Below are 26,355 nucleotides of genomic sequence, written 5' to 3'. Positions count from 1 at the left end.
AATGATGGATAATTGAACCTTTGGTTTCTATAAGATACTGCTGAATTTAGCTACCAACACTAGCAATGTAATGTCTGGCTCGATTAGAAGAGGAAGAAGAAGCAGAAATCAAGGTTGAAGCAATGGCTGGACAAATCTCTGTCAATTCAGGCCATGGAATAAAACCAGAACCAGAACTTTTTCAGTCCTCCCTGGTGGAATCTGAGTCATGGTTCTAAAACCTGAACTCAAAAGAGCAAAAGGGTCATGGTGTGGAAATACAGTAAGTTGAACACCAGAGAAATAGCAATAGTGGGTCCTTGGAACAATGGTCTCCAACTCTGGGTTTTTAAATGCCAGCTGAAACTGTGATGGACTCATATAGCCATACAAGAACAGATTGTGTGATATAACATTTGCTGTCTATGACACTTAGACTTGGCTACTCATTTGCTTATTCCTTGTGGTGAACTGATTACTATGCTACAGACTGGGATCATCTTCCTATCTCTCCTTGCCTTCCCAAGAGCAAAACCCATGAATACACAGTCCACCATAAGAAATAAGCAAGTGAGTAGCAAAGTCTAGTCCAAGCATGGTAGTAAATTTCATAAACCCATTTCCTAAATCAAAGTCCATCTATCTATTGCTAATAAATGAGTGAAGTCTCTTCTGGGTTAAGGTCAACTGCTGGTGAAGTTATAGACACTCCCTGCATACAGGTGGGAGATGGATAACACTATTGAATATATTTGATGGTACCTTTTCTGGAATCTTTTCCCCTATTTTCTTTATCTCATTTGCACTTCTGAAATACCAAGAAAATTCCAGACCTTTTGGCTTATAAACCCCAGATAATGCTGACTGGTTTATTTTTATAGTGAAAAAGAAGTACGGTAGGTAGAATTGAGCAATGAGCTGCATGCAAGTATAAAAACATTATCGTATAACTATCATTTTAGACAATTCAGATTGCATTAGCACCTTGGTTTTAATATCTTGGTTTAGAAACAATGGTCAGGAAAATTTACAAACCTTACTCGATGATATTATGTGAACTGATATTATAGTTTAAAGTTCATACACCTCTCTTGACCCAAAATACTAAAGCATGTACTTTGATGATCCATCGTTTTACCCTGTCATGTTTTCCTAGAAAACAATCACAAGATATCAAAACAAAATCTGGCTTTCTCTCCTGCAAAAAGCAAGCAGATAGCTGTCATCTTTAATATAATCTAAATTAGCCATCATTAACCAGTTGCGTGTGCAGACAGTGAGCTCTAGAGAAGAAAACCAACAATATTACTTTATATTTTAGTGTTCATGTTGTGATGTTTTTGAACAATCTTTTAAATAGGGTTAATATTATTACTGACTGGTTTTAAGGACTGAATGTGTGTCCATGTACAAGCACATGTGACTTCACATGCTATTTTTCCATATTGTCTCTGGACAATTAATGACTTTGTAGCAGAGACAAAACTTAACAGAGAATATTATCATTTATATATTTTAATACCCATGGAAGTTTGACTATTCATGTATTAGCTTATATATTATATAAATATGGATGTGCTCTAACGTCCAGCAAAAGCACAAAGATGAATTGTATGAGATTCAAATAACAGATTGTCTTGATCAGGTAACCTATGTCATTTGTAAAATGGTACAAGTTTTAGCTAATCTACATCTGAATGTGATTTTCTGGTACGGTCCAAATCTTATTGTAAATCTTGAAAATTTATATTTACTTTAGCAATAGTTGCAGTTAATTAACTACATTAACAATTCAATTATAAATATAAAATAATTCCACATTATTATAAACTATAGTAATACTTTCCTGCAAAACCACATTCAGTTTATACAATTAACAGTACTGCAATTTCATTTAAAATGATTCATCATATGTTGATTAAATGCCAAATATTATTTAAAACATGTACTCAGATCCATGAGATTTACCCTTGCCTTGCAACTTACAGTAATTCTAAACATATTTACCTAAACTTTATTGCTTTTGATTTATATTTTCACAGAAGTCAGACATATTTGAACTTAATGGCCACATTTTGGTTTGGTTTGGCTTCTGCTAGACTGAGCCCCAAAAAGTAAATGTGACCAAACAGATACAATCTGAGGAAGGACAAAATCACATTTAATATAATGGCTCACATGAGGTGTATGGAGTACTTGCTATATGTTATATTTCTATCACAGTATGTGTTATGACTTGTTTACAACTTTTTGAGAAAATCTGGGTAACCAGGCCCAAATCGTTCAGTGACTACCAAATATAATTCCTTCATTACAGCCTGACATAAAGATCTTGCGCTTGTTCATGCTCTTTATTTTGTGGGACATAGTTCTAAGTAAAAATATATGGAAACAGGCTTTCCATGGTTTCCTTTGAGTCATGTGATTTTACTGGATTCTGCTAATTCCATATGGATATTTAATACCATAAAAAACATTTTTTCATGTGATTCTTCATCTCACACTGATTTGTGTTTGTGTGCTATATTTAAAATTAATTGCTTAGAAAACTTTATCATCATATCGTCTAGTACACAGGTCGGCAACCTGCGGCTCTGGAGCCACATGCAGCTCTTTGGGCCTTCCCCTGTGGCTCCCAGCCTCCTCTGCCTTTGCAGAGAGAGACAGAGACAGAGAGAGGCAATTGCGCTTCCCTGCTTCTCTCTTTCTCTCTCTCTCTCTCTCTCTCTCTCTCTCTCTCTCTCTGTGTGTGTGTGTGTGTGTGTGTGTGTGTTTGTGTTTTTGTGTGTGTGTGTGTCTGTGTGTATGTGTAAAAGAGAGTGCACTCACAGTATTCTCCAGGAGCTGAAAAGCTTACTGGGCGGAGCTCCTCCCTTTGCTGCGTCTCTGCAGGAAGCAGGAAGCAGGAAGGGCAGGAGAGAGCTAGCTAGCCCAGCTAGGCTGACTCAGGAATTCTGGGAGTTGAAATCCATGAGTCATAAAAGAGACGAGGTTGCTTGTTGGACAACAGCTTAAAGCTTGCCAGGTGAGCAGCAGATAGGAGAGAAAGAGAGAGAGAGAAAGAGAGAGAGAGAGAGAGAGAGAGAGAGAGAGAGAGAGAGAGAGAGAGAGAGAGCGGGGCGGGGGAGGGAAGAGGAGTGGCAGACCAAGGGCAGATAGAGAGGGAGGGAGAGAGAGACCCTTTTGACATCTAAAATGAAGATAACACTGCATATATCCTTTTTTACCTGTGTGTGTGTGTGTATACACATACATACATACATATACATATATACACACACACACATACACACACACACAAACACACACACACCTATAATAAAGGTAAAAAAGGATATATGCAGTGTTATATTCATTTTAGATATCAAAAGGGTTTTGCGGCTCCCAGTGTTTTGTTTTTGGTGGGAAACGGGTCCAAGTGGCTCTTTAAGTGTTTTCGGTTGCCTACCCCTGGTCTAGTATGATGATTCAGCATGGATCTGAATGATCATACCAGGAGCATTTTTACTATGGATAAAGTGATCAACTTTATATGATAATGACCATTTTGAAATTCATTTCTAATAAGTCAAAATCCAAAATTTGAAACTTAAAAATTTACAGCTTATAAAAGGATTTATATACTGTGTTTCCCTGAAAATAAGACCAGTCTTTTTTTCTTTTTGGCCTCCAAAAGAGGCACCAGGTCTTATTTTCTGTCTTTTCCATTTACCTCACGGCGGCAACACCAGCTACTGCTTCTGCAGCCGAAGGGGCAGCTTCATTCTGCAGCTGAGAAAGGAGCTCTGGCCTGCATTTTGCAGTCAGAGATCTTTCCAGAGGCCTCTGCAGCTGATTCAATCCATAGCTCGGTTCTCAGCTTCAGAGGCCTTCTCTGCAAAATGCAGGCCAGAGCTCCTTTCTCAGCTGCAGAATGAAGCTGTTCCTTCGGCCACAGAAGAAGTGGGCCAGGGAGGCAAGTCTCAATTCATGGGAGGCCTGGCTGCAATGGTATGCTCATCGCCCCACCCCCATCCCATCTTGATTTTTTAGGTGTGCGCCTTGCCCCAAAACTAGGGCTTATTTTGGGGGTAGGGTTTAGATTAGGTCCACCCCAAAAAATCAAGCTAGGGCTTATTTTCAGGGTAGGTCTTACTTTCAGGGAAACACTGTACTTGTTGAGTCCTTGGTTAATGGCAATGACGGCGCGAGACATTCTGTGGTTTCAGAAACTCTTTATTGTCTTCAGTAGCCCCCGTTACAACTCTGAGCAGAACAAACCTCTCAGCCTCTCTTAAAGACGATCCCCGGGCCAAAAAGCAACATTTAGGCGCGCGGCGCGCCTCGTGCATGTGCGCGAGTGCTGGCGCCAGCCAGTCTGGTCCCGGGCAGCTTGCAACTGCCCGGGACTATTGCAATGTCCCGAGCCTGCCTTTGCAGGCTCAGGACACAACAGTACTTGTGCTTGATATTTCAAGATAAAATACCGTATATCTCTTAGAGAGAATCTGTACTGCATTTCAGGTTGTAATGATCCCTTAAGTAGTACTTCCTTGTCTGACATGAAAGAGGAGCAATATAGAATTTAGCAACCTATAAAATATTGAGTAACAGTTTAAAAAAGGAGACAAATCAGAGGATATTAAGAGGAATACACAGAATGAACACAATCTAAAACAAACTTTCAAGAAAGAATGCATAATTATTCAGTTAATGAAGCATCTATCCTCACAGTAATTCAAAACTTTTTGTCAGCAAACAAACTACAAGTCGTCCTCAACTTACAATCACAATTGAGCCCAAGAGAGTTGTTAAGTGAGTTTTGTCCCATCTTATGACCTTTCTTGCCACAGTTGTTACGTGAATCACTACAGTTATTAAGTTAGTAACAAGATTTTTAAGTGGATCTGACTTCCCAATTGACTTTGCTTGTCAGAAGCTAACAAAAAGTGATCACGTGATACCAGGATATTGCAACTGTCATAAATACATGCCAGTTGCTAAGCATCTGAATTTTGATCATACAACCATGGGGATGCTGCAACAGTCGTAAATGTGAAAAATGGTCATAATTTTTTTTGCAACGCTGTTGTAACTTTGAACAGTCATTGACCAAATGATTATAAGTCGAGAACTACCTGATTAGTTCCTGGTTCTGAAAAAGACAAGAAAGAACCTATTAAAACAAGTTTTAGCTCCTTGCAAGGATGCTTCATATATTTATGCCCTGAAGAAATTACTTTTCTCCTACTTAATGTACCTCCAAATGCACACTTTAAAAGATGCTGACAGAAGACTTGCAAAGTTTCATTTTTTTTCAAATGCTTTCTGAAACAGCTGACAAATTACAAATTCTTGCTTGTTTCTAAGATAAAGACAGTGCAAGTATGGGCAGAAGACTACAAATCTTCTCTACTTTACCCTTCATAAACTCTTTATATTTTGACATAAAGAATAAAACACTATGAGGCAACATGTTTCTTCTCAAAGTTCACCCTATTTCAAAACTCTCTTGTCAACACTAGAATATCTTATAAATTAAAGAGTAACCCCCTTACTGGCTTGATGTTATCTTTCCAATGAATTATATGCATGATGCACACATACATACATATATACGTGTTTCCCCATTCCCCATAGGAAAGCATGACACATTTTCCTCTTAACATTTAAACACTTAACATTTTTAAAAAGTAAAAAAGCGCATGGATGGGAATGGGAGCAACAATCTTTTAAACACATGGAACATTCAACTTGAAAGTTAGATAAATATGTGGAGGACAGGGTGACCCTTTTCTTATCTTCCACCGACATATTTAATCACTTCCAAACAGCAAACAGTTTTAAGCACCTATAAAGCATGGGTGAATAATAAACAGTTAACCTTATAAAATCCACTTCTGACTATGAGAAATCAAGGAAGCAAATGAGACATTGTCCAGTGAACAAGATTCCCAGGCACTGAGATTTTTGTTCAAATCCCAAATTTTGTCTGTCCATTTTCACAATCAGTGGTAAAGCTTGACTTGTACCCATGCAGTCCACCCACACTTAAAAGGCTTCACTTCATTTATTTTACTAAAGCAGGAGTGCCTGCTCACTATTCCCACCACCCTAGTTTCTCAATCTCCTTTACTTTTTGAACTTTTGCCTAGTAGCCTGATGTTGCAACTCCTTTTTCCAAGAAAACTAACAAAATGTTTTTTAATATCAGAGATAGTAGGACTTGCCAAGATTTGGGAGCAGAAGGAATTCTGTGCTCTATTATCATTTTTATTCAATAGCACATAAATATTAAAATAACAGTTGTTCCATTTAAAAAAAAACCCGAAATCAAATGAACATGACAGGAAACTATTGAGGAAAGGCTAAAGCCACCCAATTTTTACTCTAGGGCAATGGACTACTACTGTCACATTTTGCTATAATTTGTTAAAGCTGAAACAGCATTTTCAACCTTCATAATTTAAAGGTTTGTCCATTTTGTACCTACAGTTTTGCAAAAAAAAATATGCCTGATGTGTTCTCACATTCTCACTGTAACTTCCTCTCCCTTCACCAAGTATTTAAAAAAACTGTCTCCCATTACTTTATCTCCATGAAAAGCACACATCATGGTCACCAGCATTTCCTGTTTGCAGAATGTGTTTTAACTACATTGCACTCTGTGCTGCTGTGATGGAATGCACAATGTGGCATTGTGAAAAACGTTTGCACTTAAAGGCAGAAACACTGCTGGTTTACATCAAATCCTGTCATTCTGTTCACCGAGGTCTCTTTGTCCCTCTTTTTTTCCCTTCCTCCTTGCAGTGAAGCATAGCATGCACACTTGTGAGTTTTATGAAGGACATCCTGAAGAGAGAGTTCTGTAAAAGGGGCGTTGTCTTACCTGAACGCCTTTTCTCAGCAGGATGATGTAGAGTCCAAATGGATGGTTCTATGACGGCCTTCCTGCCTGGCAGACTGGGTAAAAACTTCGGCCACACCCCTTCCTTTGGGCGTGACCCCAGTTTTGACTTAGGCGAGAAACTTTGTTGGAATTAACCTTGCAGCTCTTTATTATATCTTTATTATAACCCTGCCTAGACCTATCCTCTGGGTGGGCTTGGACTCTACATCATCCTGCTGAGAAAAGGCGTTCAGGTAAGACAACGCCCCTTCTCCAGCAGGATGGCTGTAGAGTCCAAATGGATGGGACATACCAAAGCCCTCATGTCCCCCTGGGAGGGAATGTCTAGGCTACCGAACTCTGAGCAGATACGACTTGTTGAAGAACTCTTCTGCCAAAAGCCGCGTCTGCTGCTGCTAGGGAGTCTAAACGGTAATGTCGAATAAAAACCGAAGGTGAGGACCAGGTTGCGGCCCTGCAAATCTCTTCCACCGGAGCTTGCGTTAGCCACGCCGCAGATGTAGCTGCGCTCCGAGTTGAGTGAGCAGTCACCTGAGTGGGTGCTGGCAAATCCTGTGAGACGTAGGCCTGCGCTATGCAGGCTCTGATCCACCTGCCTATGGTGGAAGGAGATACCTTCTTTCCCATAGTTGCTGGTTGAAAGGACACAAATAATGCTTCAGTCTTTCGGAAAGCCGAGGTGCGTTTCACGTAGAAACACAGCGCTCTCCGCACGTCCAGCTTGTGCCATCTGTGTTCTAGTCTATGTTTGGGTCTTGGACAGAAATCAGGAAGCGAAAGTTCCTGAGATCTGTGAAAGATGCTATTTACCTTCGGAATGAAGGTCGGGTCTGGTCTAAGAACGACCCTGTCTTTGAAAAAGGTACACAGATCCTTCCTTACTGACAGTGCTGCTAGTTCTGAGATTCTCCTTGCTGAAGTAATTGCCACAAGGAAAGCTACCTTCAGTGATAGGTGATGGAGTGAGCATGTTTCAAGAGGTTCGAAGGGTGCTGATGTCAAGGCTAGAAGGACCTTAGGCAGGTTCCAGGACGGGTACCTGTGTATGACTGGGGGCTTTGTGTTAGATGCCCCTTTTAAAAAGGCATTAATAGCTGGATGCTGTGCTAGGGAAGTTAAGTTGTCGCAGGAGAGTACAGTTGAGAGGGCCGATATCTGTCTGCGGATAGTATTGACTGACAGGCCCTTATTAAGACCCTCCAGTAGGTAATCTAGGATATTGGGAATAGATACTGCGGTCGGGTCTAGGTGAAGCGAAGCGCACCACCTACAAAATCCCTTCCACGTAGCGTCATAAATCCTATTAGTGGACGCTCTTCGTGATGCCTGTATGATCGATATCACCCCTGCAGAATAAGATTGTTTAGTTAAGCTTTGCCGCTCAAATGCCAAGCGGCTAGTTGTAGCCACTGGGGATCTGGGTGTACAAGCTTGCCCTGACTGAGTTTTACCTTGTCCGGGGGGATCCTCCACGGAGGTGATATCGAAAGGTCCACGAGGTCGGCAAACCACGGGCGCCGTGGCCAGTGAGGGGCAATGCAGACCATTTCTGCGCCCTCCAGGATCATCTTGCGTATGGTTGCCGGTATTAATGGCAGTGGTGGGAAGGCGTACAGGAGTTGCGCCGGCCACCGGCACCTGAGAGCATCCGTTCCCTCCGATCCCGGGGACGGGAATCTGGAGAAGAACCTGGGGAGCTGTGTGTTCTTGTGGTTGGCAAATAGATCTAGGTGCGGTTGTCCGAACCTCCGGGAGATCTCCTCGAAGAGAGCCGGGTCCAGACGCCATTCCGACTGGTCCACCTTGGCTCTGCTCAGGGAGTCTGCCTGGGTGTTTGTCTCCCCTGAGATGTGTTCCGCTCTGATGGAACTCACATTGGCTTCTGCCCACCGAGACAGAGCCAATGCTTCCTTCATTAGTTCCACTGATTTCGTTCCTCCCTCCTTGTTTACATGCGCCTTGGCTGCTACATTGTCTGTAAGCACGAGGACGTGCCTCCTCGTTACTAGGTGTGAGAAATGACGGAGGGCCAGGTGTATGGCCCGGAGCTCTAGCCAGTTGATGCTGTGTGACAGGTCCTTCTGACCCCACTGGCCCTGTGCTATCTGGGTCCCCAGATGGGCTCCCCATCCGAACAGGCTCGCATCTGTCGTGAGCGTGACCCTGTTCGGTTCCCTGAATATGCTCCCCTTGAGTGTCATGGGGGATAGCCACCATTTTAGTGATTTCATCACCTGTGCTGGTACCGGCACTCTCCTGCTGGAGGTGCTGAGGTTCCTCCTCTGGTAGGGTAGGAGGAACCACTGCAACTCCCTCGAGTGGAGCCTTGCCCATGGGATGATGCCCATGCAAGATATCATCTTCCCCAGGAGCTTCGAGAGTTGTAGCAAGGGCACTCTCCTGATCTTTTGAATTTGGTGGATTAGCTTGGATATGCTGATCAGTCGCTCCTGGGAAAGGAATACCCTGCACTGTGACGTGTCTATCACCGCGCCCAGGTGTTGCAGTCTCCTTGAGGGAATGAGGTGGCTCTTGTTTAGATTGACCGAGAATCCGTGCCCCTGTAGGGTTCGGATCGTGGTCTTGAGATCTGCCCTTGCTTGTTCCTGAGATCTGGACTGAATCAAGATGTCGTCCAGATAAAACTGTACGCGAACCGGCATCAGCCTGAGATGGGCTGCTATTACAGCTAGGATTTTGGTAAATACCCTTGGTGCTGAAGATAGTCCGAAGGGTAAGGCCCTGTATTGGTAATGCCGGCCCGCGTAGGTAAATCTGAGGAATTTCCGGTAGCTGGGATGGATGGGAATGTGTAGGTACGCCTCTGTGAGATCTATTGAGGATAATAGATCGTCTTCCCTGACGCTGGCTAGGATGGACTTCAATGAGTGCATCTTGAACTTCCTGTACTTTATGAAATGATTCAGGCCCTTCAGGTCCAATATTGCTCTCCACCCTCCTGATGTCTTTGGAATAACGAAGAGGATGGAATAAAATCCTCTTCCCTCCTCTTCCTTTGGTACCCTCTCTATGGCTTGAATTGACAGGAGGTGAGCTATGGCCGAAGTTATCAGCCTCGTCTTGTGTACCTTTCTGGAGATGGGGCATCTGATGAACCGGCTTGGTGGGGGAGAACAAAAGTCTAAGGTCAGGCCATGCCTGATCGTTTCCAAGACCCAGGCGTCGGTGGTGGTCTGCTCCCAGACCTCGATGAAGTTTCCTAACCGACCCCCGATGGGAGTGTCCTGTTTGGCGTCACTTGGTACGCTTAAAGGATCTGCCTCCCGCTCCCCTATATGGGCGTCTGGACTGGAACTGGCCTCTGGCTCCCGGGCTTTGGCGATCCTGGGTTCGATCCTGTCTCGGATAGAAGGATCGTGAGCCTCTGGGCCAGTCCCAGGATTGCCCTGATCGAAAGGGCTGTCTCCATTCCCAGGGGCTTCCTGGGCGGGAGCCCTGTCTCCGGAAGTCCTGACTGCCTCTCCTGTCTAACTTCTTTGATGGATGCACTAGGATTTTTTTCTTGTCTCTGCCTTCGCTGACGTGTGGGTCCAGAATGGAACCAAACAGGGCTTCTCCACTGTATTTGGACGTCGAAAGACGCCATTTGGACCTCAGGTCTGTCTTCCAATTTTTGAGCCACAGTAGCCTTCGCGAGGCCACTGTGGCCGCAATGGACCTTGCCGCATACTTTGTTGCGTACAGTGAAGCGTCAGACACGAATTGAGAGGCCGCGAGGAGCTTGGCCAATGTTTGGTGTACTCTGACCTGGTCTGGAGGCACCGTGCCTTGCAGTTCCCTCAGCCACATGATACTGGCCCTCGCGAAGAATGATGATGAAGTGGCTGCTCTGGCCGCCCAGGCTGCGGCCATATGGGAACGCCGGAGGGAGTGTTCAAATTTCTTCTCCTCAGGTCTCAAGACCTCCGCCATGTCTCCTGGAATCGCGGAGGTAGAAAATAATGAGATCAAGGGGTTATCTACAGTGGGAACCTCTAACATGTTAGAGAAGGAGGGAGATAGGTTGAAAAGCTTTCTTTCCGCGCTGTTAGGTGCCGGTGGGCTCGCAAGTGAGGACCATTGTTCCTCCAGCGTGGTCATAAAGACCTCCGCACATGGGATGTACTTATCCTGTGGAACCTTTTTGGCAAATAGAGGATTGGCCTCCTTGCTTGTTGAGGGCTTCTCATCCTGTACTGATGTTAGGTTGACTGTGGAAACTGCCTTTATCAGGAGTGATTTTAGGAGCGCTGGGTTAAAGAGGCCAGAGCTTGTCGCCTGCTCAGGTGCGGTCTCCTCGTCCTCCGAGAGGGGCATGTCTGACATGTCCAGGTCTACTGAGTCACCCTCTCCCAATTGAGAGGAAGTTTCAGAGATGCTGGTAGGGGGCGGCCTAGCCCGTCCCTTACGGGGTGTGTGAAAGGCCACTTGCCCCTTAGAAGCCATGAACTGGGAGAATGCATCCTGCATGAATGCATGAAATTGTGCCGACCATATGTTCTCCTGCGCCTTGTCGTTGGGGTGAGGCGCTGGAGTGTGGTCGGGTGAAGAAGCTGGTGAGGAGGGATTGGAGGAATCTAACTGTTCAGTTTCCCCAGGAGGAGACCAAGTCTTGAGCACTTCCTCGGCAGTAGGTTCTGTGCTGGGTGCCACCCCTGGGACAGGGGAAACCAAATTTGTCCCATTGACATTGGTTCTCTGTGCTCTGCTAATTTGCCTTTCTAAAGCCAAATGTCTCCTCAAAGCCTCTCGCTCAGCCGTTTTGGACTGTCCCTTCTGAGAAAGGTGCTTTGTTTTAGCTTTCTTCTTCCCCCCCACCTCTGATTCAGAAGATCTGCGTTTTTGTTGTTGCTGTGGGGGGGACAATTGAGGGACCTGTGTGACTGAATACGAGACATTGTCTGCCATTGTGCCAGACACCCCGAGTAGGCAATGCCTGGAAAGGGGGAATGAGATACGCAGATCAGATGCAGATGCTTGGGGCTGTGCCCTCTTCTGCCTATACAAACAATGGCCGGACAGACAGGAATCTTTGGACAGAAGATCCTGCAAGGCAGTGACTAAAGGTCACTATAGGAACAGTTAGGAAAAGAAAAAATATTCCTCCTCACCTCCTCACCTAGTCCAGACAAAAGTACAGTTTATATCTCTCTCTCCCCCGGTCTGTGGCTGTGGTAGCAGACCACGCTCAGAACTGATAGAGGTTCTAATCTTTTATTCCTCTTCCTTCCTCTTGCCCAAGTGTCTTAATGTAAAGGAAAAAAGCGGCGGCTAAACTGCTTGTTTAAAATGGCGAATGGGAGGAAGCCCCGCCTCCCAATAGTAGCCGGATGAGCCACGAGGCTCCAACAATGGCGGGTCTTTAATAGCCAGCAATAGGGTAATTAACCGGCTTGAATGGCTCTTTTGTCCTTAAGGGGGCTGTGCCTCTCCGCTGGGGGAGAAAAAACGGCGCTGAGGCTCTGCCGGTCGGTTTGGGCGCGCTGCGCTTCTCGCGCCGCTCAGCTGATCAGCGCTCTGTTTTCCCGCGCCGCTCAGCTGTTTGGCGCTGAACGGCGCCTCAGCTCCTCCGCCGGACCGAGTGGCCTCCGTGCCACTCAGCTGCCCGGCGGGTGGTCCGGGAAATGTCCCCGCGCCAAACAGCTGTTTGGCGGGATCCGCGGAAGATCCACTGACCGGCCCGAGCCCCCCTGGCTAACCGCCCTGGCGATCCTCTCACCACTCCGACGATCCTGGCTGGGAGGCGTCGGTGTTCTATTCCTCTGCCCGGGATCCCTGCCTGCTGCAAAAAGGGGAGGAAAAAAAAAAACTGGAAGAGGATATTCTTTTCTTTGTGAAAACTCTTCTTTCCTAAGAGCTGCTTCTCGCACTTCTACCAGGCTTCGAGACTGAGTCAAAACTGGAGTCACGCCCAAAGGAAGGGGTGTGGCCGAAGTTTTTACCCAGTCTGCCAGGCAGGAAGGCCGTCATAGAACCATCCATTTGGACTCTACAGCCATCCTGCTGGAGAAATTAATATTCTATGAGTAACTTCCCACTTTCACACATTCCATTAGATATCATCAACAGAAGATATTTCACACCTATTTTAACGACTGTGCAGTTAGGTCCAACACTGCCCCTGCCACCCAATATAAAACACACTTTAATTATATTATTCTCCCACCAGAGTCCCTCCAGATGCAGTACAGTATAATCTCATAATTCCCAGCTGCTACAGTGCCATGCCAATACTAAATACAGTGCTATAGCAGAAGGGGCATTTCCTTTATTCTGCCAATGGACTGCCTGTGTACTACCAATGGCATTAGAGACAACAATATCATTAGCAAAAGGTTTCTATTTGGCTATGATGCTATGAATAACTATTTAATAAAATAAAATATTAATTTACTAATTACTCAAATTACTAATTCTGGATATTATTGTTGCTATTGCATTTAAATTTATTACTGCCACCAACTCCTACAGACACTATATAATTTAGACTCTATATAAATATATTCTCATTTACAAGTTGTCTCTTCTACATTTACAGCCTCACATACAATTAACCTCTAGAATGAAATCAGAAAACCTCCAATCAGTTCAAATCTCTAGTCTAGATTCCCAAAATGAAATTTTGAGATTGTTGTTGTTGTTAATTGCGAAGTCGTGTCCGACCCATCGCGACCCCATGGACAACATTCCTCCAGGTCTTCCTGTCCTCTACCATCTTCTGGAGTCCATTTAAGTTCACACCTACTGCTTCAGTGACTCCATCCAGCCATCTCCTTCTCTGTTGTCCCCTTCTTCTATTGCCTCAATCTTTCCCAGCATTAGGCCCTTCTCCAGTGAGTCCTTCCTTCTCATTAGGTGGCCAAAGTATTTGAGTTTCAACTTCAGGATCTGGCCTTCTAAAGAGCAGTCGGGGTTGATCTCTTCTAGGACTGACCGGTTTGAACGCCTTGCAGTCCAAGGGACTCGCAGGAGTCTTCTCCAGCACCATAGTTCAAAGGCCTCAATTCTTTGGCGCTCAGCCTTTCTTATGGTCCCAACTTTCACAGCCATACATTGCAATTGGGAAAACCATGGCCTGGACTATACGCACTTTTGTTGGCAGGGTGATGTCTCTGCTTTTTAGAATGCTGTCTAGATTTGCCATAGCTTTCCTCCCCAGGAGCAAGCGTCTTTTAATTTCTTGGCTGCAGTCCCCATCTGAGGTGATCTTGGAGCCCAGAAAAATAAAATCTGTCACTATCTCCATTTCTTCCCCATCTATTTGCCAGGAATTGAGAGGGCCGTATGCCATGATTTTGGTTTTCTTAATGTTGAGTTTCAAGCCAACTTTTGCACTCTCCTTCTTCACCCGCATCAAGAGGCTCTTTAGTTCCTCTTCACTTTCTGCCATTAGCATTATACAATTTTGAGATTACATGTCACTTTACATGTCAATATCCTCTTCCTGTAAAACATCACTTAACAAGTTTTAATATCACTGAACCAAGGCCTTACATTTAATAGCCCTATAGCCTATAATAACGTTCCTAAAACTGCAATCAATAGACAAATACAAATCTATTGCATACTGACTGCTGTTACAAGGAAAAGAGAAAAGTCTATGAACTTTCTTCTGGGTGGCCTACCTAAATAATTCAAATCATCTGTCATGATTCATTACCACTGTGGCAATTAAGTGCAAAAAAAAAAACAACCCCAAAATATTTCTCCCACAGAAGTAATTAATTACAGGTAACAACTGCAGGGAAGTTTGAGAATCACTATCAATGTGTAACTATGGACCTTCCTGCCTTTAGAAAGGTCAGGCTGCCTTTGTGTTTTTTTGAGCTTTCTTATTGTTTCCAAAAGCATTTACTTCACAGGCAGAGTAAATGTTACAGTACATAAAGATTTTATCTCCTGTTTTGGCTAATTTATGTGATTTTTTTCTTTTAATTTGAAAACATCAACTTTTAATAGTTTAGACTAACAACTATTTCTATCTTCCTTTTAAGGATAGAATGTGTTACTTTCCTGAAATGCTGAAGTATAAATTGTACTGAACTATTGAATTCAAATCTCTAAAATACAAAATATTGCATTCATCTATTACTGTATTTCATCTCTTAAGATATTAGTTTACTTTTTCTATTAACATTAGCAGGTTCTTCCACACTATCCTTTTTATTATATGTGGTATTAGAATAGTCTGTTATTTAACTACATTCTTTTCAGTGGCTTCAAATGTCTGCATTTTAACTTTAGTAACAAGTTGTCTGCAGTTCTGTATCAGCCACCTCATTCAGTCTGTCTCATTGTTACTCAATATTTGATATGGAAAAAACATAATCATATGACATTATCAAGGAGTAAACAGTAAACAATGCCCCAAAATTAATTCCCTGATTACATAGAAACTGTTAAGAAAGCTGTGAATAATTCTTGCTAACAGCCTAACAAAGTGGGTGCAAGTGTGAGGAGACAGTGGAGAAGAATTTGCATGGCATGCAGATACATTTTAATTTTCCTCCAAACAATCTCCAAATCTTAAAACCTTTTCCCTCTGTCACAAAAGCAAAAACAATCAGGACAGTTTTGAAATGTGATAAACTCAAGCTAACACACTTGGCTTATATAACTTTCTGTCCCCTTCTGCAAGGCCCCTTTTGAGCACAGTAAGTAACAAAGGTGAAAAGGTAACCCACTTGAAGGCTTTAAAAGGTGTGCCTTCAAAATATTTTAGTTAGATCATTTCATACGAGAGCATGAAGAGCAGGCTTTTTAAGCTGGGCAATAAAGAAAATCTGTCTCTGTTATATAATCAGGATTCACAGAACAAATTAATGAACAGCTAGTCCATCAATATCCTAATTCAGTCTTCCATGTGTGCTTAAAAGAATTCATCCCATACTCCAACAGAAATAACAAATTCAAATATTGAGAATTATATTTAAGTATAGGTTCCTATACCTAAAGCAATATGGTAGAACTAAATATACATCTTAAATTTCAGTATAGCTTGCCTGCTTATGGTGATGTGTAGTGTCAAGTATCTAGAGCTTTGATAACAAAATTACTTTTCCTACTTACAGCATCTTATAGAATATACCGTTAAAACAATATAAAGTCTGACAATATTGTTACAATGATGGTTAAATAACTGTAGACGTCTCTCGGTCTCTGTCAAGATCTAATATAAAGAAATGTCTACTTCCAAAACAAAATTTATCAGTGTTCTCATGCCCACTTGTAGGTAACCAATGCCATACATCATACTGATTCACACGCAAGAAGTAAGTTAACTAGCAAATTGTTTTATAAATTAATCTTTATAGAAATTTAGAATATTCTATCTTTTTTCACAGAGAATACAATGGAAAAACTGCTAGCATAGTTGTTGAGTGCTACTGAAAAGTTATATACACATTCCTTAATTCAGACTTTTTTCTACCAGTGTCTTAGGATAAATGAAGATTATTAAAATGCCAATGTTATGGAATGCCAAAGGCCATGCCTTCTATGGAAAAGTAGTTAAAACACAACAACAGTTTAATCTGATAGATACAAACTCTCAACTGTTGGTAGAAAAAATATATTCAACAGCTGTATTTGATTTATCCAAGAGCTTAAATGGCAGTGTCCAGTATCCTATATTCCTTATTCAGAAAATTTATTGCAGGGATGGAAGGGTGGATGGATGGGAAATTAAATTTATCACTTTCACTCACCTGCTGAACTGAGTCAAGATTACAATTTATGAAATGAAATATGTAACTAATATATGACTGAAGGCTCAAATGAAGATATGTGAATAGTAACTAATAGCTTGATATATCAGCAGCATAGGTATAACTGGCTTATTGCAATTGTGTTTTATTTACTACATATACTCATAAAAATGAAAAAGATCTTTTGGTTCAAAAAATCTCTGCAGATATTACAGATGTGTTATTTATCTAGTCATGCAACTTTATATGTGATCATATAAATATGTTCCTGAAGTTATTTATAATGCTTGACTGGAGATGCAATTCCTTGTAAGAGAAAAGTATGGTAAGATATTGATGATGAATACAGAGTGATCACATTATTTGTTGGATACTAGCTTTGTAATGGGAAGATTATACAACAACATTTTATCCACACCAGTTATTATATTTTCCAACCTAAAGCAACTTTCCCATTTAAAGGAAAAGGCTGGCCTTTCTTTGTGTTAAATGCAGTAACATTGCACAAACATTAGAATTTTGGCTTTTTCTAAGCACAGATGAATCTATAAAATTTGAAGTAATTACTGATTTGCTGTATAAGAATGGAAAAATAATAAAATAAGCATACCATATTTTGAAATTTGTCTATGAATTGACATGTGGTTTATCTAGTAAAATAGTCTAACATGCACACAATAAAAAATTTTATCTCCAAATGCATTTTTCACATAAAAAAGTACTCTACTAAAGTGAAAGCCAATTTGTTTTTTGCCCCATTTGGGTTTACGCATTTCAGAAAACTCATGAATAGTGGAGCATAAATTTCTAAATGATTGCTGTTTCTCCAGTTAAGCAGGAATATAGTCCCAAAAGGCAACATAACATAAAATACCAGTTTTATCCCAAGAGAGAAATTATGAAATGAAATGGCAATCAGCAACAATATTTTCTGTTCATGTGGAAATATACTAAAAGCCAAGAATTATATTTAAACACATATTTTCACTTTTATCCTAGTTTTGCCCCTGTATCTCCATATTCAGGCACAAACATGTATGTCATTAACATCCATTTAAATTATGTTATGTGCAGTTCACAAGGATTAATTTGGCCAACAAACTTTGAAGAAAAGTTCCTTTGTGAATCATGCAGTAGTAATAATTGCTGTAACATCCAGCATTCATAAAAGGTTACAGTCCTATTCCAAGTGTCACTGCCAAAACCTGCCATTGCATGGATGCTAATACTGGCCCTTTTTGACCTTACATTATACAGCACACTTGTTGCAAGGAATGAAATTAATGGTGCACAAGTTCTTCCCTTTGTAAGATCATAAAATGTGGGTGGATTTCAACCTGCAATCTGTGTGCAAATATGACACATTTGAACAACTTAGTAAGAAGAACTGATACAAGGATGAAACCCCAAATATCTCTGGTGTCTGTGTTAGTTGGGTGAAAACTCATGTATAAGAAAAGAAACAAGAACTGCTAAAATAGGACAAAGAAACATAAAATGGTGATGCTTTCTCCCATATTGTTTCAAATATAAACATAAAACCAATAATTTGGTGATGCTGCTAACTTAATTCCAAATTCAGTATAAATCTTGCATATAAATTTTGCTACGATTCAAATAATGATAATTATTTGTTACCAAAATATTAGTTTGAATTACTGGAATATCTTAAGTATGAGATGGCTTTTGAAGAGAGTCTTAGTGTACAGTTGATATGAAACATGGCAGCAAAAGTTTTAACAGTAAGTAAGCTTATATTATTGAAGTCCTGTCTCAGTTCATTTCCAATTCAATTCAAAGTGACTCAAAAAAAAACCTCTTGATGAATTAATACAATACTTGGCAATTACATTTCCTCTGTGGTTTCACCCTACAGTGCCTTGGTTCAGTGTCTGTGGGTGTTCCAAATTCTCCTGGCACCACAAATCTTCAAGGCTGTTTTTTCAATTACTCAGAATATGCTTATTATATACTATAGTGTCAGGGCAGTTGTATTATACAAATCCCAAGTATTCCCAAGACTTCAAAAATCTTGTCCACAAGTGGGAAAAGAAAACTCAGAAATTCCTGAGGAATTTGCTTTTATATGATTACCAAAATACTATTATCTGGCATGCAATAATTGAATTTAAGTTATTGCATAACAAAAATATATGTGTAAAAATAAATAGATTAATGTATTTATGAATAGTCTTGATTTATAGTTTCGATGCAAGAAAAAAATTCTAATAAACTTGGGACTTGAAGAGGAAAAACAAAAACATTGGATTATATATAAACTACATAAATTATTAGATTAAAAAATTTCAGATCCTAAATGAGAAATTTGAAAGTAACTGTTTCTTCCTGTCAAATATTTCAATGTAAAAATCTCAATAAATTGAGAATATCAGAAAAAAAATCTTGCAATCATTATATTATATCTAATAATGACAATAGAACAACTTTTTATTGAAGTTGTTTTACTAAAGGGCTAAATGTAGACTTGGCTGCAGTTAATATGTGCTAACAGTGTATCCTAAAAAGTAAAGTTATACCTCCAGTTTTGTTTTTGTTTTTTTAAAACTCCTCTAGGGAAGTGGGAAACTCTCCAGAGCAATATGGAAGATGATGAAAACACAATCATTCTGCCCAAGGAAACTTCATTTTAGTCACTACTAGACAACCTCTCATTATTTCAGAGATGTTTCCTTACCTGACAGAGAAAAAGAATGATCAAGGGCAAAAAAGTAGTGGGAAGGGGAATGACTGGGAATCTGGGAGCCGATAGCAGGACCAGTTTACCCGACTTCTGGAGGGTTGGAGTAGACTTGGTCTATTGAACCTCCAGGCAGCAGCACTGAAGTGAACACAAATTTGCTAAATTTCAATCTCACAGGATTCATGTGTTCCTGATTTCGGATGGATTCCATAAGTTAACCACCCTGAGATACCCTTGGTTCAAAAATTGTTGTCCTACAATGTATTATTTCACCCAGTTAAACGTTAGAGACAAGACAGTTTTAGTAGCATATAGATAGATATATGCAATGTTTAACATAAAACATTTTATTTGTGTGTGTGTGTGTGTGTGTGTGTGTGTGTGTGTGTGTAATTCGGGTTTTCTCCCGCATAAAATTGAAAGTGTCTAGGCAGTTCTGGTGTCTAAGTGCCTAGACACTTCCAATTTTACGTGGGAGAAAACCTGAATAACCAAAGACCTACATATATATATATATTTGTTTTCTGAGGTTTTTGCGGGTATTTGTATGTAGGTCTTTGGTTATTTGGGTTTTCTCCTGGGTAAAATTGGAAGTGTCTTGGCGACGTTTCGATGAAGTCCCATTCGTCATCTTCAGGCTGGTGTTTTCAGTTTCGTGCTTCAAGGAGCACGAAGCTGAAAACACCAGCCTGAAGATAACGAATGGGACTTCGTCAAAACGTCGCCAAGATACTTCCAATTTTACGCGGGAGAAAACCCGAATAACCAAAGACACCTACACACACACACACACACACACACACACATATATATAATTAATTAATTCAGATGTAATTGGTCATTTCAATGAACCACTTCTTTGGTGTGTGTGTGTTTTTTTTTAAAGCCTGCCTCTCCTTCCTCCTTCTCCCTCCACTTACTCTCTTTTCTTCTCCTCTTACCTATATGGTTGTAGAAGTAAAAGCTTCCTGGATTCTTAACTACAGTTTCCTGTGAGAAACAAGAACTGACTGTACAGAATCTGAACAAGGAACTGATTATCTTTACCATTTCACCTAAACAATGTCAAAGAATCAATAGGATATAACAAGCATATCATTATTAATGATCAAGATATTACACACACACACAAACACACACGCACTGAGGTGCCTTAGGCCTTAGATTTTGCTTATACCTATTAATTTTATTCTTCTTTTTTCCAAAAAGAAATGTAAGATACAACTGTAAAGAAGCTTTTTCATAATTATATTAGGCTTTAAGAAAAAAAAAGTTTCATATTAACCTACTGCAATTTGAGGAATCTATCTGGTATTTCGATCAAACTATAAACAATTAAAATATGATTAAAAACTTGCCCTAAAATGTTTAAATGATATTCTACTTGCACATATATGTACAGTGCATGGACATTCATGCATAAAATATTTTCCAAATAAAAAGAACAGAAATAGAGGTCTGTTTTATAACTTCTTCATAGGTGCCAATTGGTATAGAGTCCTGCCAACTGTTACAAAATTGGCAGCCATTTCATTTTGTATTTGAACTGTTTGTACCTTTAATTTTCAAGAGAAACCTGAATGCCTTTTCTTCTTCCTTTTCCATCCCTTTTCTTTGTATGCCATGTGTTTTAGTTATAAACCTGAGCACATGGACTGTTTCAAATCTGAAATCTGTCAACTCCTCTAAGTTGACAAAAGCAAAACAACACAACACAAAAACTTAAATAAAAAAAATATAATCCGTAATTATTTATTGACTTAAACTAATGTACAGTATGTATTTATCAGTTTCCTATGTGACAAAAAAGACACTTAAAAAAATAAAATTTTTGCACTCCTATTTCTTATGTTCTATATCAGCATTTTTACAACACATAATACTCCTGTTGCTTATGAGCTGTTTCTTACTCCTCTGCAATTTTCTACAGCCTCATCAAAATGATTACTTACATAATTCACTTTAATAAGTCTACACTTCCATAAGGCACGAAAAAAATTTAACAGGTGACTTTCGCACAGTGTGACATTCTCTCAGTTTCATCAATGGTGCATTTGAGAAATGCTCAGCAACACCAACTGCTTCCCCCAAGTGCCCAAAAGGAAGTCCTTTTTAAGTGACTCACCACAATGTGAGCTGGAGATGGGGACCTGGCATCTTTAAGGGCTTGTCTGCTCTGTAGGCTTCCGGCCTGGACATCCAGCAACGGCCATTTCATCTGGAGATACTGGATGGAAGAAGAAAGACGTAGACAAGTAAACATTGTGCAACACAGTAAAAAATAACTTAAAGGTATACAACCAAATGTAATAAAAAAATAAAAACAAATAAATCACACTTTTTTTAAAAAAAGATAATGTTTAACAGTGATGATGTAAGCAAGTATTTTCATACTATTTCTTTATAACATTTATTTGACTACCTAAAACCCCTGTATTCTAGGATGTTTACAGGGTTTACCTATGAACATTTATTGAAATAAAAAGGCAAACTTTATATTGTTATCTTAGGACTAAATATGGGAAAAGACATTCTCGAGAGACAAAATGGAAAGGAATAAAATGCAGGGTAAATGATCATTACTGTCACTGCAAGAATTGAAATAGTTCTACATATCACAACAAAAAGGTCCACTTATATGTCTTACTAAAAGGAATGGTAATCCCATATTGAACATTATTTGCCCTAAAGTACAATAACCGAGAAATTAGAACTTTAAAAATTTATCTTAGAATTTGTATTTGTGATAACACCCATGGCTATTTCATATTTAAAAGCTAACATTTTTCAAAATGGTGTGACTAATGGAAACATATGCTAAAATTCTCACTCAGAATTATGCATTGAAGCCAGTGCTTCCCAACCTTGGCAACATGAAGAGGTATGGACTTCAAGTCCCAAAATTTCCCAGCCAGCATTACACTGGCTATCCAAACACTGCATTAATCCAATGGTCCTTGAATTACCTCGCACAAATACCACTGAGGATATGTCAAAAGACCTTTTCCCAAATCAGTACAAGGAAAAATCAGAAAGCTATGGAAAGGAGAGTGAGAAAGCCAGGAGGCTATGAGCAGAGTTAAAGGAAGAAAACAATTCAGGTAGTTGCCAGCCGCATCTGCTGAAAAAGGCCTTATGTTGTTCAATAAATGGTTTGGTTTAATGAGTTAGAAAATATTATTGTCAAAGTTAGATGGCACCACCTTTCATCACTCTGTTTTAAGAAGGGCCTTGACAAACTATGGTGTATCTAAGATTTCAAGAAGACTATAAATAAAAAGCAGGGGTAACCACCATCTCTTCTAATTCTGATAAAGCAGAATTATGCACTCCTATTTGGTTAATTATGCACTCCTATTTGGAGGGCCCTTTCATGCTTCAAGAAATCGTAACACTCGTACGTACATGCTCACCAATGCACGTGTCTGTGGGTGCTGCATATAAACCTACTGCAATAATCTCATGCAGTTTCTGAATAATCTTTGCCATGCTCTAGCCTTTGCTTTGCCTTAGCTTTCTGCTGCAACCCTCCTAAAATGTTTTAGAAAAAAGTTTCTCTGATTCATTTCTGAGGGTTTCCCTCAGAATAGCATAAAATGTGCAAACCTTCTTGGAAATAGAATAGCAGTGTAACAAAATGATAAGAGAAATGCTGTGGATAGATTATTAAAATATTTATATCAACAGGAGGTGAGCCTCACTTATAAAAATGTAGCAGAGAACTATAGATCTCTGCCCCATGTTCTTGCTTAACATCAACAATTTATTTAGACCAACAATTTCCTACTTGCTCACTAGCACAATCAATAAAAGAGCCAGTTTGTGGGTGAATATGCACTCCCATGACAAAGAAGTAATTTTCCAGCCAAGTGGCTGGTTTGCCTGAAACTGATACTCAGTAAACAATCCTATTCATGATGCACAAGCAGGAACAGGGTACAGCTCCCTCCCTCCAACAATAACAACCAAGACATATTCTTCTTACTGAAGTTAATCAAAAGGATTCAGAATTTACAAAGAAAGTTGGTCCCAGATGAGACAGAATGTACTGAATTTATTAAAGAGTTTGCAATGAAAGCAAGGCAAAAGCTTCTGCTGCACTTTGCCGAGTAAACTTTAATATACCGTGTTTCCCCGAAAATAAGACCCAACTGGAAAATAAGCCCTAGCATGATTTTTCAGGACACTCCTAATATAAGCTCCACCCCAAAATAAGCCCCAGTTAACATCATCAGCCAGACGGATGCATTTAGTATCGTATTTCCCCGAAAATAGGCCCTAATGCATCTTTTGGAACAAAAATTAATATACAACTTGGTCTTATTTTGGGGGGGGGGAAATGGTATCATGCTGATGTACATGCTCAGAATGTGAATAAAGTTCATCAGCAAACCAGATAAATCTAGATTAAAATCTGCCCCAATATACAGTATCTTAATTTGCAATTTTTGTTCTCACCTATGATATGTTTAACTTTTTCAGGAAGAAGCTAATATATTGCTTTAATAAATTATATTCAATTGACATGATTACCGTTTACATTATTTAATAATGTTCTCTTATATTATAGCAAAAATTTGGTAATAAATTCTGGAGAGCTTTATTCCTTTATGTGTCTATTACAAGAATAGCTTGCTACAATGCTTCCAACTAGATATCTTACTTCATCTTTTTTCAACCTGGTGCTCTCTAAATATATCAGGAATATAATTTTCACAATTTGTCGACAAGAAACTGATAGATTGATCAAAATGGGATGCGTTCAGTTTCAAGAGTTCAGATACAAAACACTTTGCACTCCCTAGTCAGAATTAAAATGATTTAAGCTATATTTGTCATAGAATAGACAGAAAATCTTCCCCTATTTATTAAATATTAAAAAGCTGTAGTTAAAAAAATGGTTAAACCCAGTATTTTCCAGCAAATCTTTATGGTATAAAAATGCTTTTGCAGGTTCAAACTATCCTTCCATTAACATCCCAGTTCACCTGCTGCTTTCTTCATGATCCTGTAATCCTGCAATTACTCAATTAAACTGATTTTGGAATACAGTATGGTGACATCAATAGCAGCAAATGAACTGCTCTAATCTTGAGCTATTAATCAAAATAATCATATAGTTAAAAGCAACTTAGTTTGGTAATAATGTCACTATTCCTAGAAAGAAAGGGGCAATTTTGGCCTTCCTCTGCCTTTCAGAAACAGGCTTCAAAAGATTTTTTTATTAATATTTAACCCAGTTTATTTTAACTAAATATAAAATGCAGCTTTATAAGCATTAGGAGTGCAAGAGATGTTTCTATACAATATATATATACAAAAAAAAGTCCAACATTTGGGGAGTTAACATAGAGGATGAATTCTGAATGTTCCTGAATCCTCTCAGATATTCCATCCACTCTACAGTTTTACCTCATCCAGTTTAAATTGAAAAAAATACCAGCTCTATTGACAAAGAATAAAACACTTGCTTTATTCAATAGCTTCAAACTTGAGCCATAATACAATATTAATGTGGTGGCTTCTAATTCTTATTTTACATAAAAGCTTCATTGTATGCCAAATCTAATCTCCACAGGCTACCTGAGCCCTAGATTTTTATGAGTCTACATTTCAGCACTGCAAGTCTATAGTACCCATAATTTTCAATTATGTTAGGACAGGCCAAGATCACTGCCTGTATATATAACATTACTGGGGAAGGAAATGAGACTCAGTCCTGCTGTTGAGTGAGCTAACTCAATCCAGATGGGAGAAAAAAGAGGAGAAAGAGAAAGATATACTATTGGAATTAGGAAGCAGCAATCTAATCCTGCAACAACTTGCATAATAGAATAAACTGCCAAGTAAAAAGCCCATCATCAAGACATTATTTTAAGTATCAGTCTGGAAACAAGAAGAAAGAATTCTTATTTGCAGAAAAAACATTGCATTAAAAACTGCTTATAGAAGGACGTACATGTTCCATTGTCTTTTTAGGTTTACAACTGCAGCAAAAATAAGTTTACATCTATTATTTTCAGCAGAACGAAGATAACAGTAATAGAGTGTCCTATGAGAAACACAGCAATATTTCTCAACCTTAGCAGCTAAGATATGTGGACTTCAACTGGCTTCAATTCCTAGCCAAGTCCACACACCTTAAAACTGAGAAACATTGAATAGAGTGAGAAATTCTGAATACAAGTTGCTACAAAGGAAATTTGGAGGCAGAATTAGCATAAATTTTATTTTACTGTCAACATTCCAATTTTCACTGAACATCCTAGGAATTAGGAAATTCAATTTGTTTTAAAAATCTGGGTTTTGCCTGATTGACTCTTTCAATTCAAGAATCAAGTATGAATATTAGATAGAAAGCAAAATTCAGACACAGTTTATAATATCACATTGTATTTATTTGTATGCTTTTCTCAGGGGGTGAAGGAACCCTCTTTTTCCCCACACGAGTGCTATGGGGTAGACGAAAAAAAAAATAGAAAAAATGGTTGGTGAAACTCACAGTGATGTCTCAGATCTATTCTAGCTCTTCATTTTATCTATACATCACATTGGTTCAACCTCACCCTCAAATTGTGTAGAGTTCACAAATATAATTGCTTTTGTATCTGACCGCTGAATATTCTAATTCCTATCTCAGGGACAATAAGGATTAGAATTCAATATGCAGTCCCAATCTCTACTCAAACTGAAGCCTCATGCATTCTGATGTTCTAGAGGTTGCATATATATAGGCTTTATTGATAAACATGCAAAGAATACCTAATATTTGGGATAATTTCTCAATTTAGAAATCTATTCTTATTTAACACCATTATTAAAGAAAAAACACACAAGAAATTAGAGATCTTTAGTCCTTATCTTCTTTCCTGCCAGAGCTGCAAAAGTATTGATTTCAGTCACAATACAGAGGCCTTTAGCAGACCAATGGAATAAGTATACAAACTCACTTAGATCCAGAATACAAAATGGGAAGTTTGCTGACTTGAAGAAAACTATGTGGCTTGCAGATCTTGCTAAACCCACAGGTGACAGAAAGGAAATAGCAAATTCAATCTCATTTTCTATACAAATCAATG

The 26,355-nt window shown here is 39.6% G+C and overlaps 1 protein-coding gene across 30 annotated transcripts in view; it reads right to left on the bottom strand.

The window, feature by feature from the left end:
- Positions 1 to 26,355, bottom strand: part of TCF7L2 (transcription factor 7 like 2) — a 218,237-nt gene that overhangs the window by 108,809 nt on the left and 83,073 nt on the right. For all 30 annotated transcript variants that reach the window (XM_039352687.1, XM_039352686.1, XM_039352691.1 and 27 more), the window contains one exon: positions 21,402 to 21,503. In XM_039352687.1, coding sequence (XP_039208621.1) covers positions 21,402 to 21,503 — 102 coding nt within the window. The remainder of the gene's footprint in view (positions 1 to 21,401; positions 21,504 to 26,355) is intronic.

The sequence above is a fragment of the Crotalus tigris genome, unplaced genomic scaffold (assembly GCF_016545835.1).
Source record: "Crotalus tigris isolate CLP2741 ecotype Arizona unplaced genomic scaffold, ASM1654583v1 scf7180000018468.2839379, whole genome shotgun sequence".
Lineage (NCBI taxonomy): Eukaryota > Metazoa > Chordata > Lepidosauria > Squamata > Viperidae > Crotalus > Crotalus tigris.
Note: the sequence above shows the minus strand (reverse complement) of the source record. Positions and strands in the feature narration are given on the sequence as shown.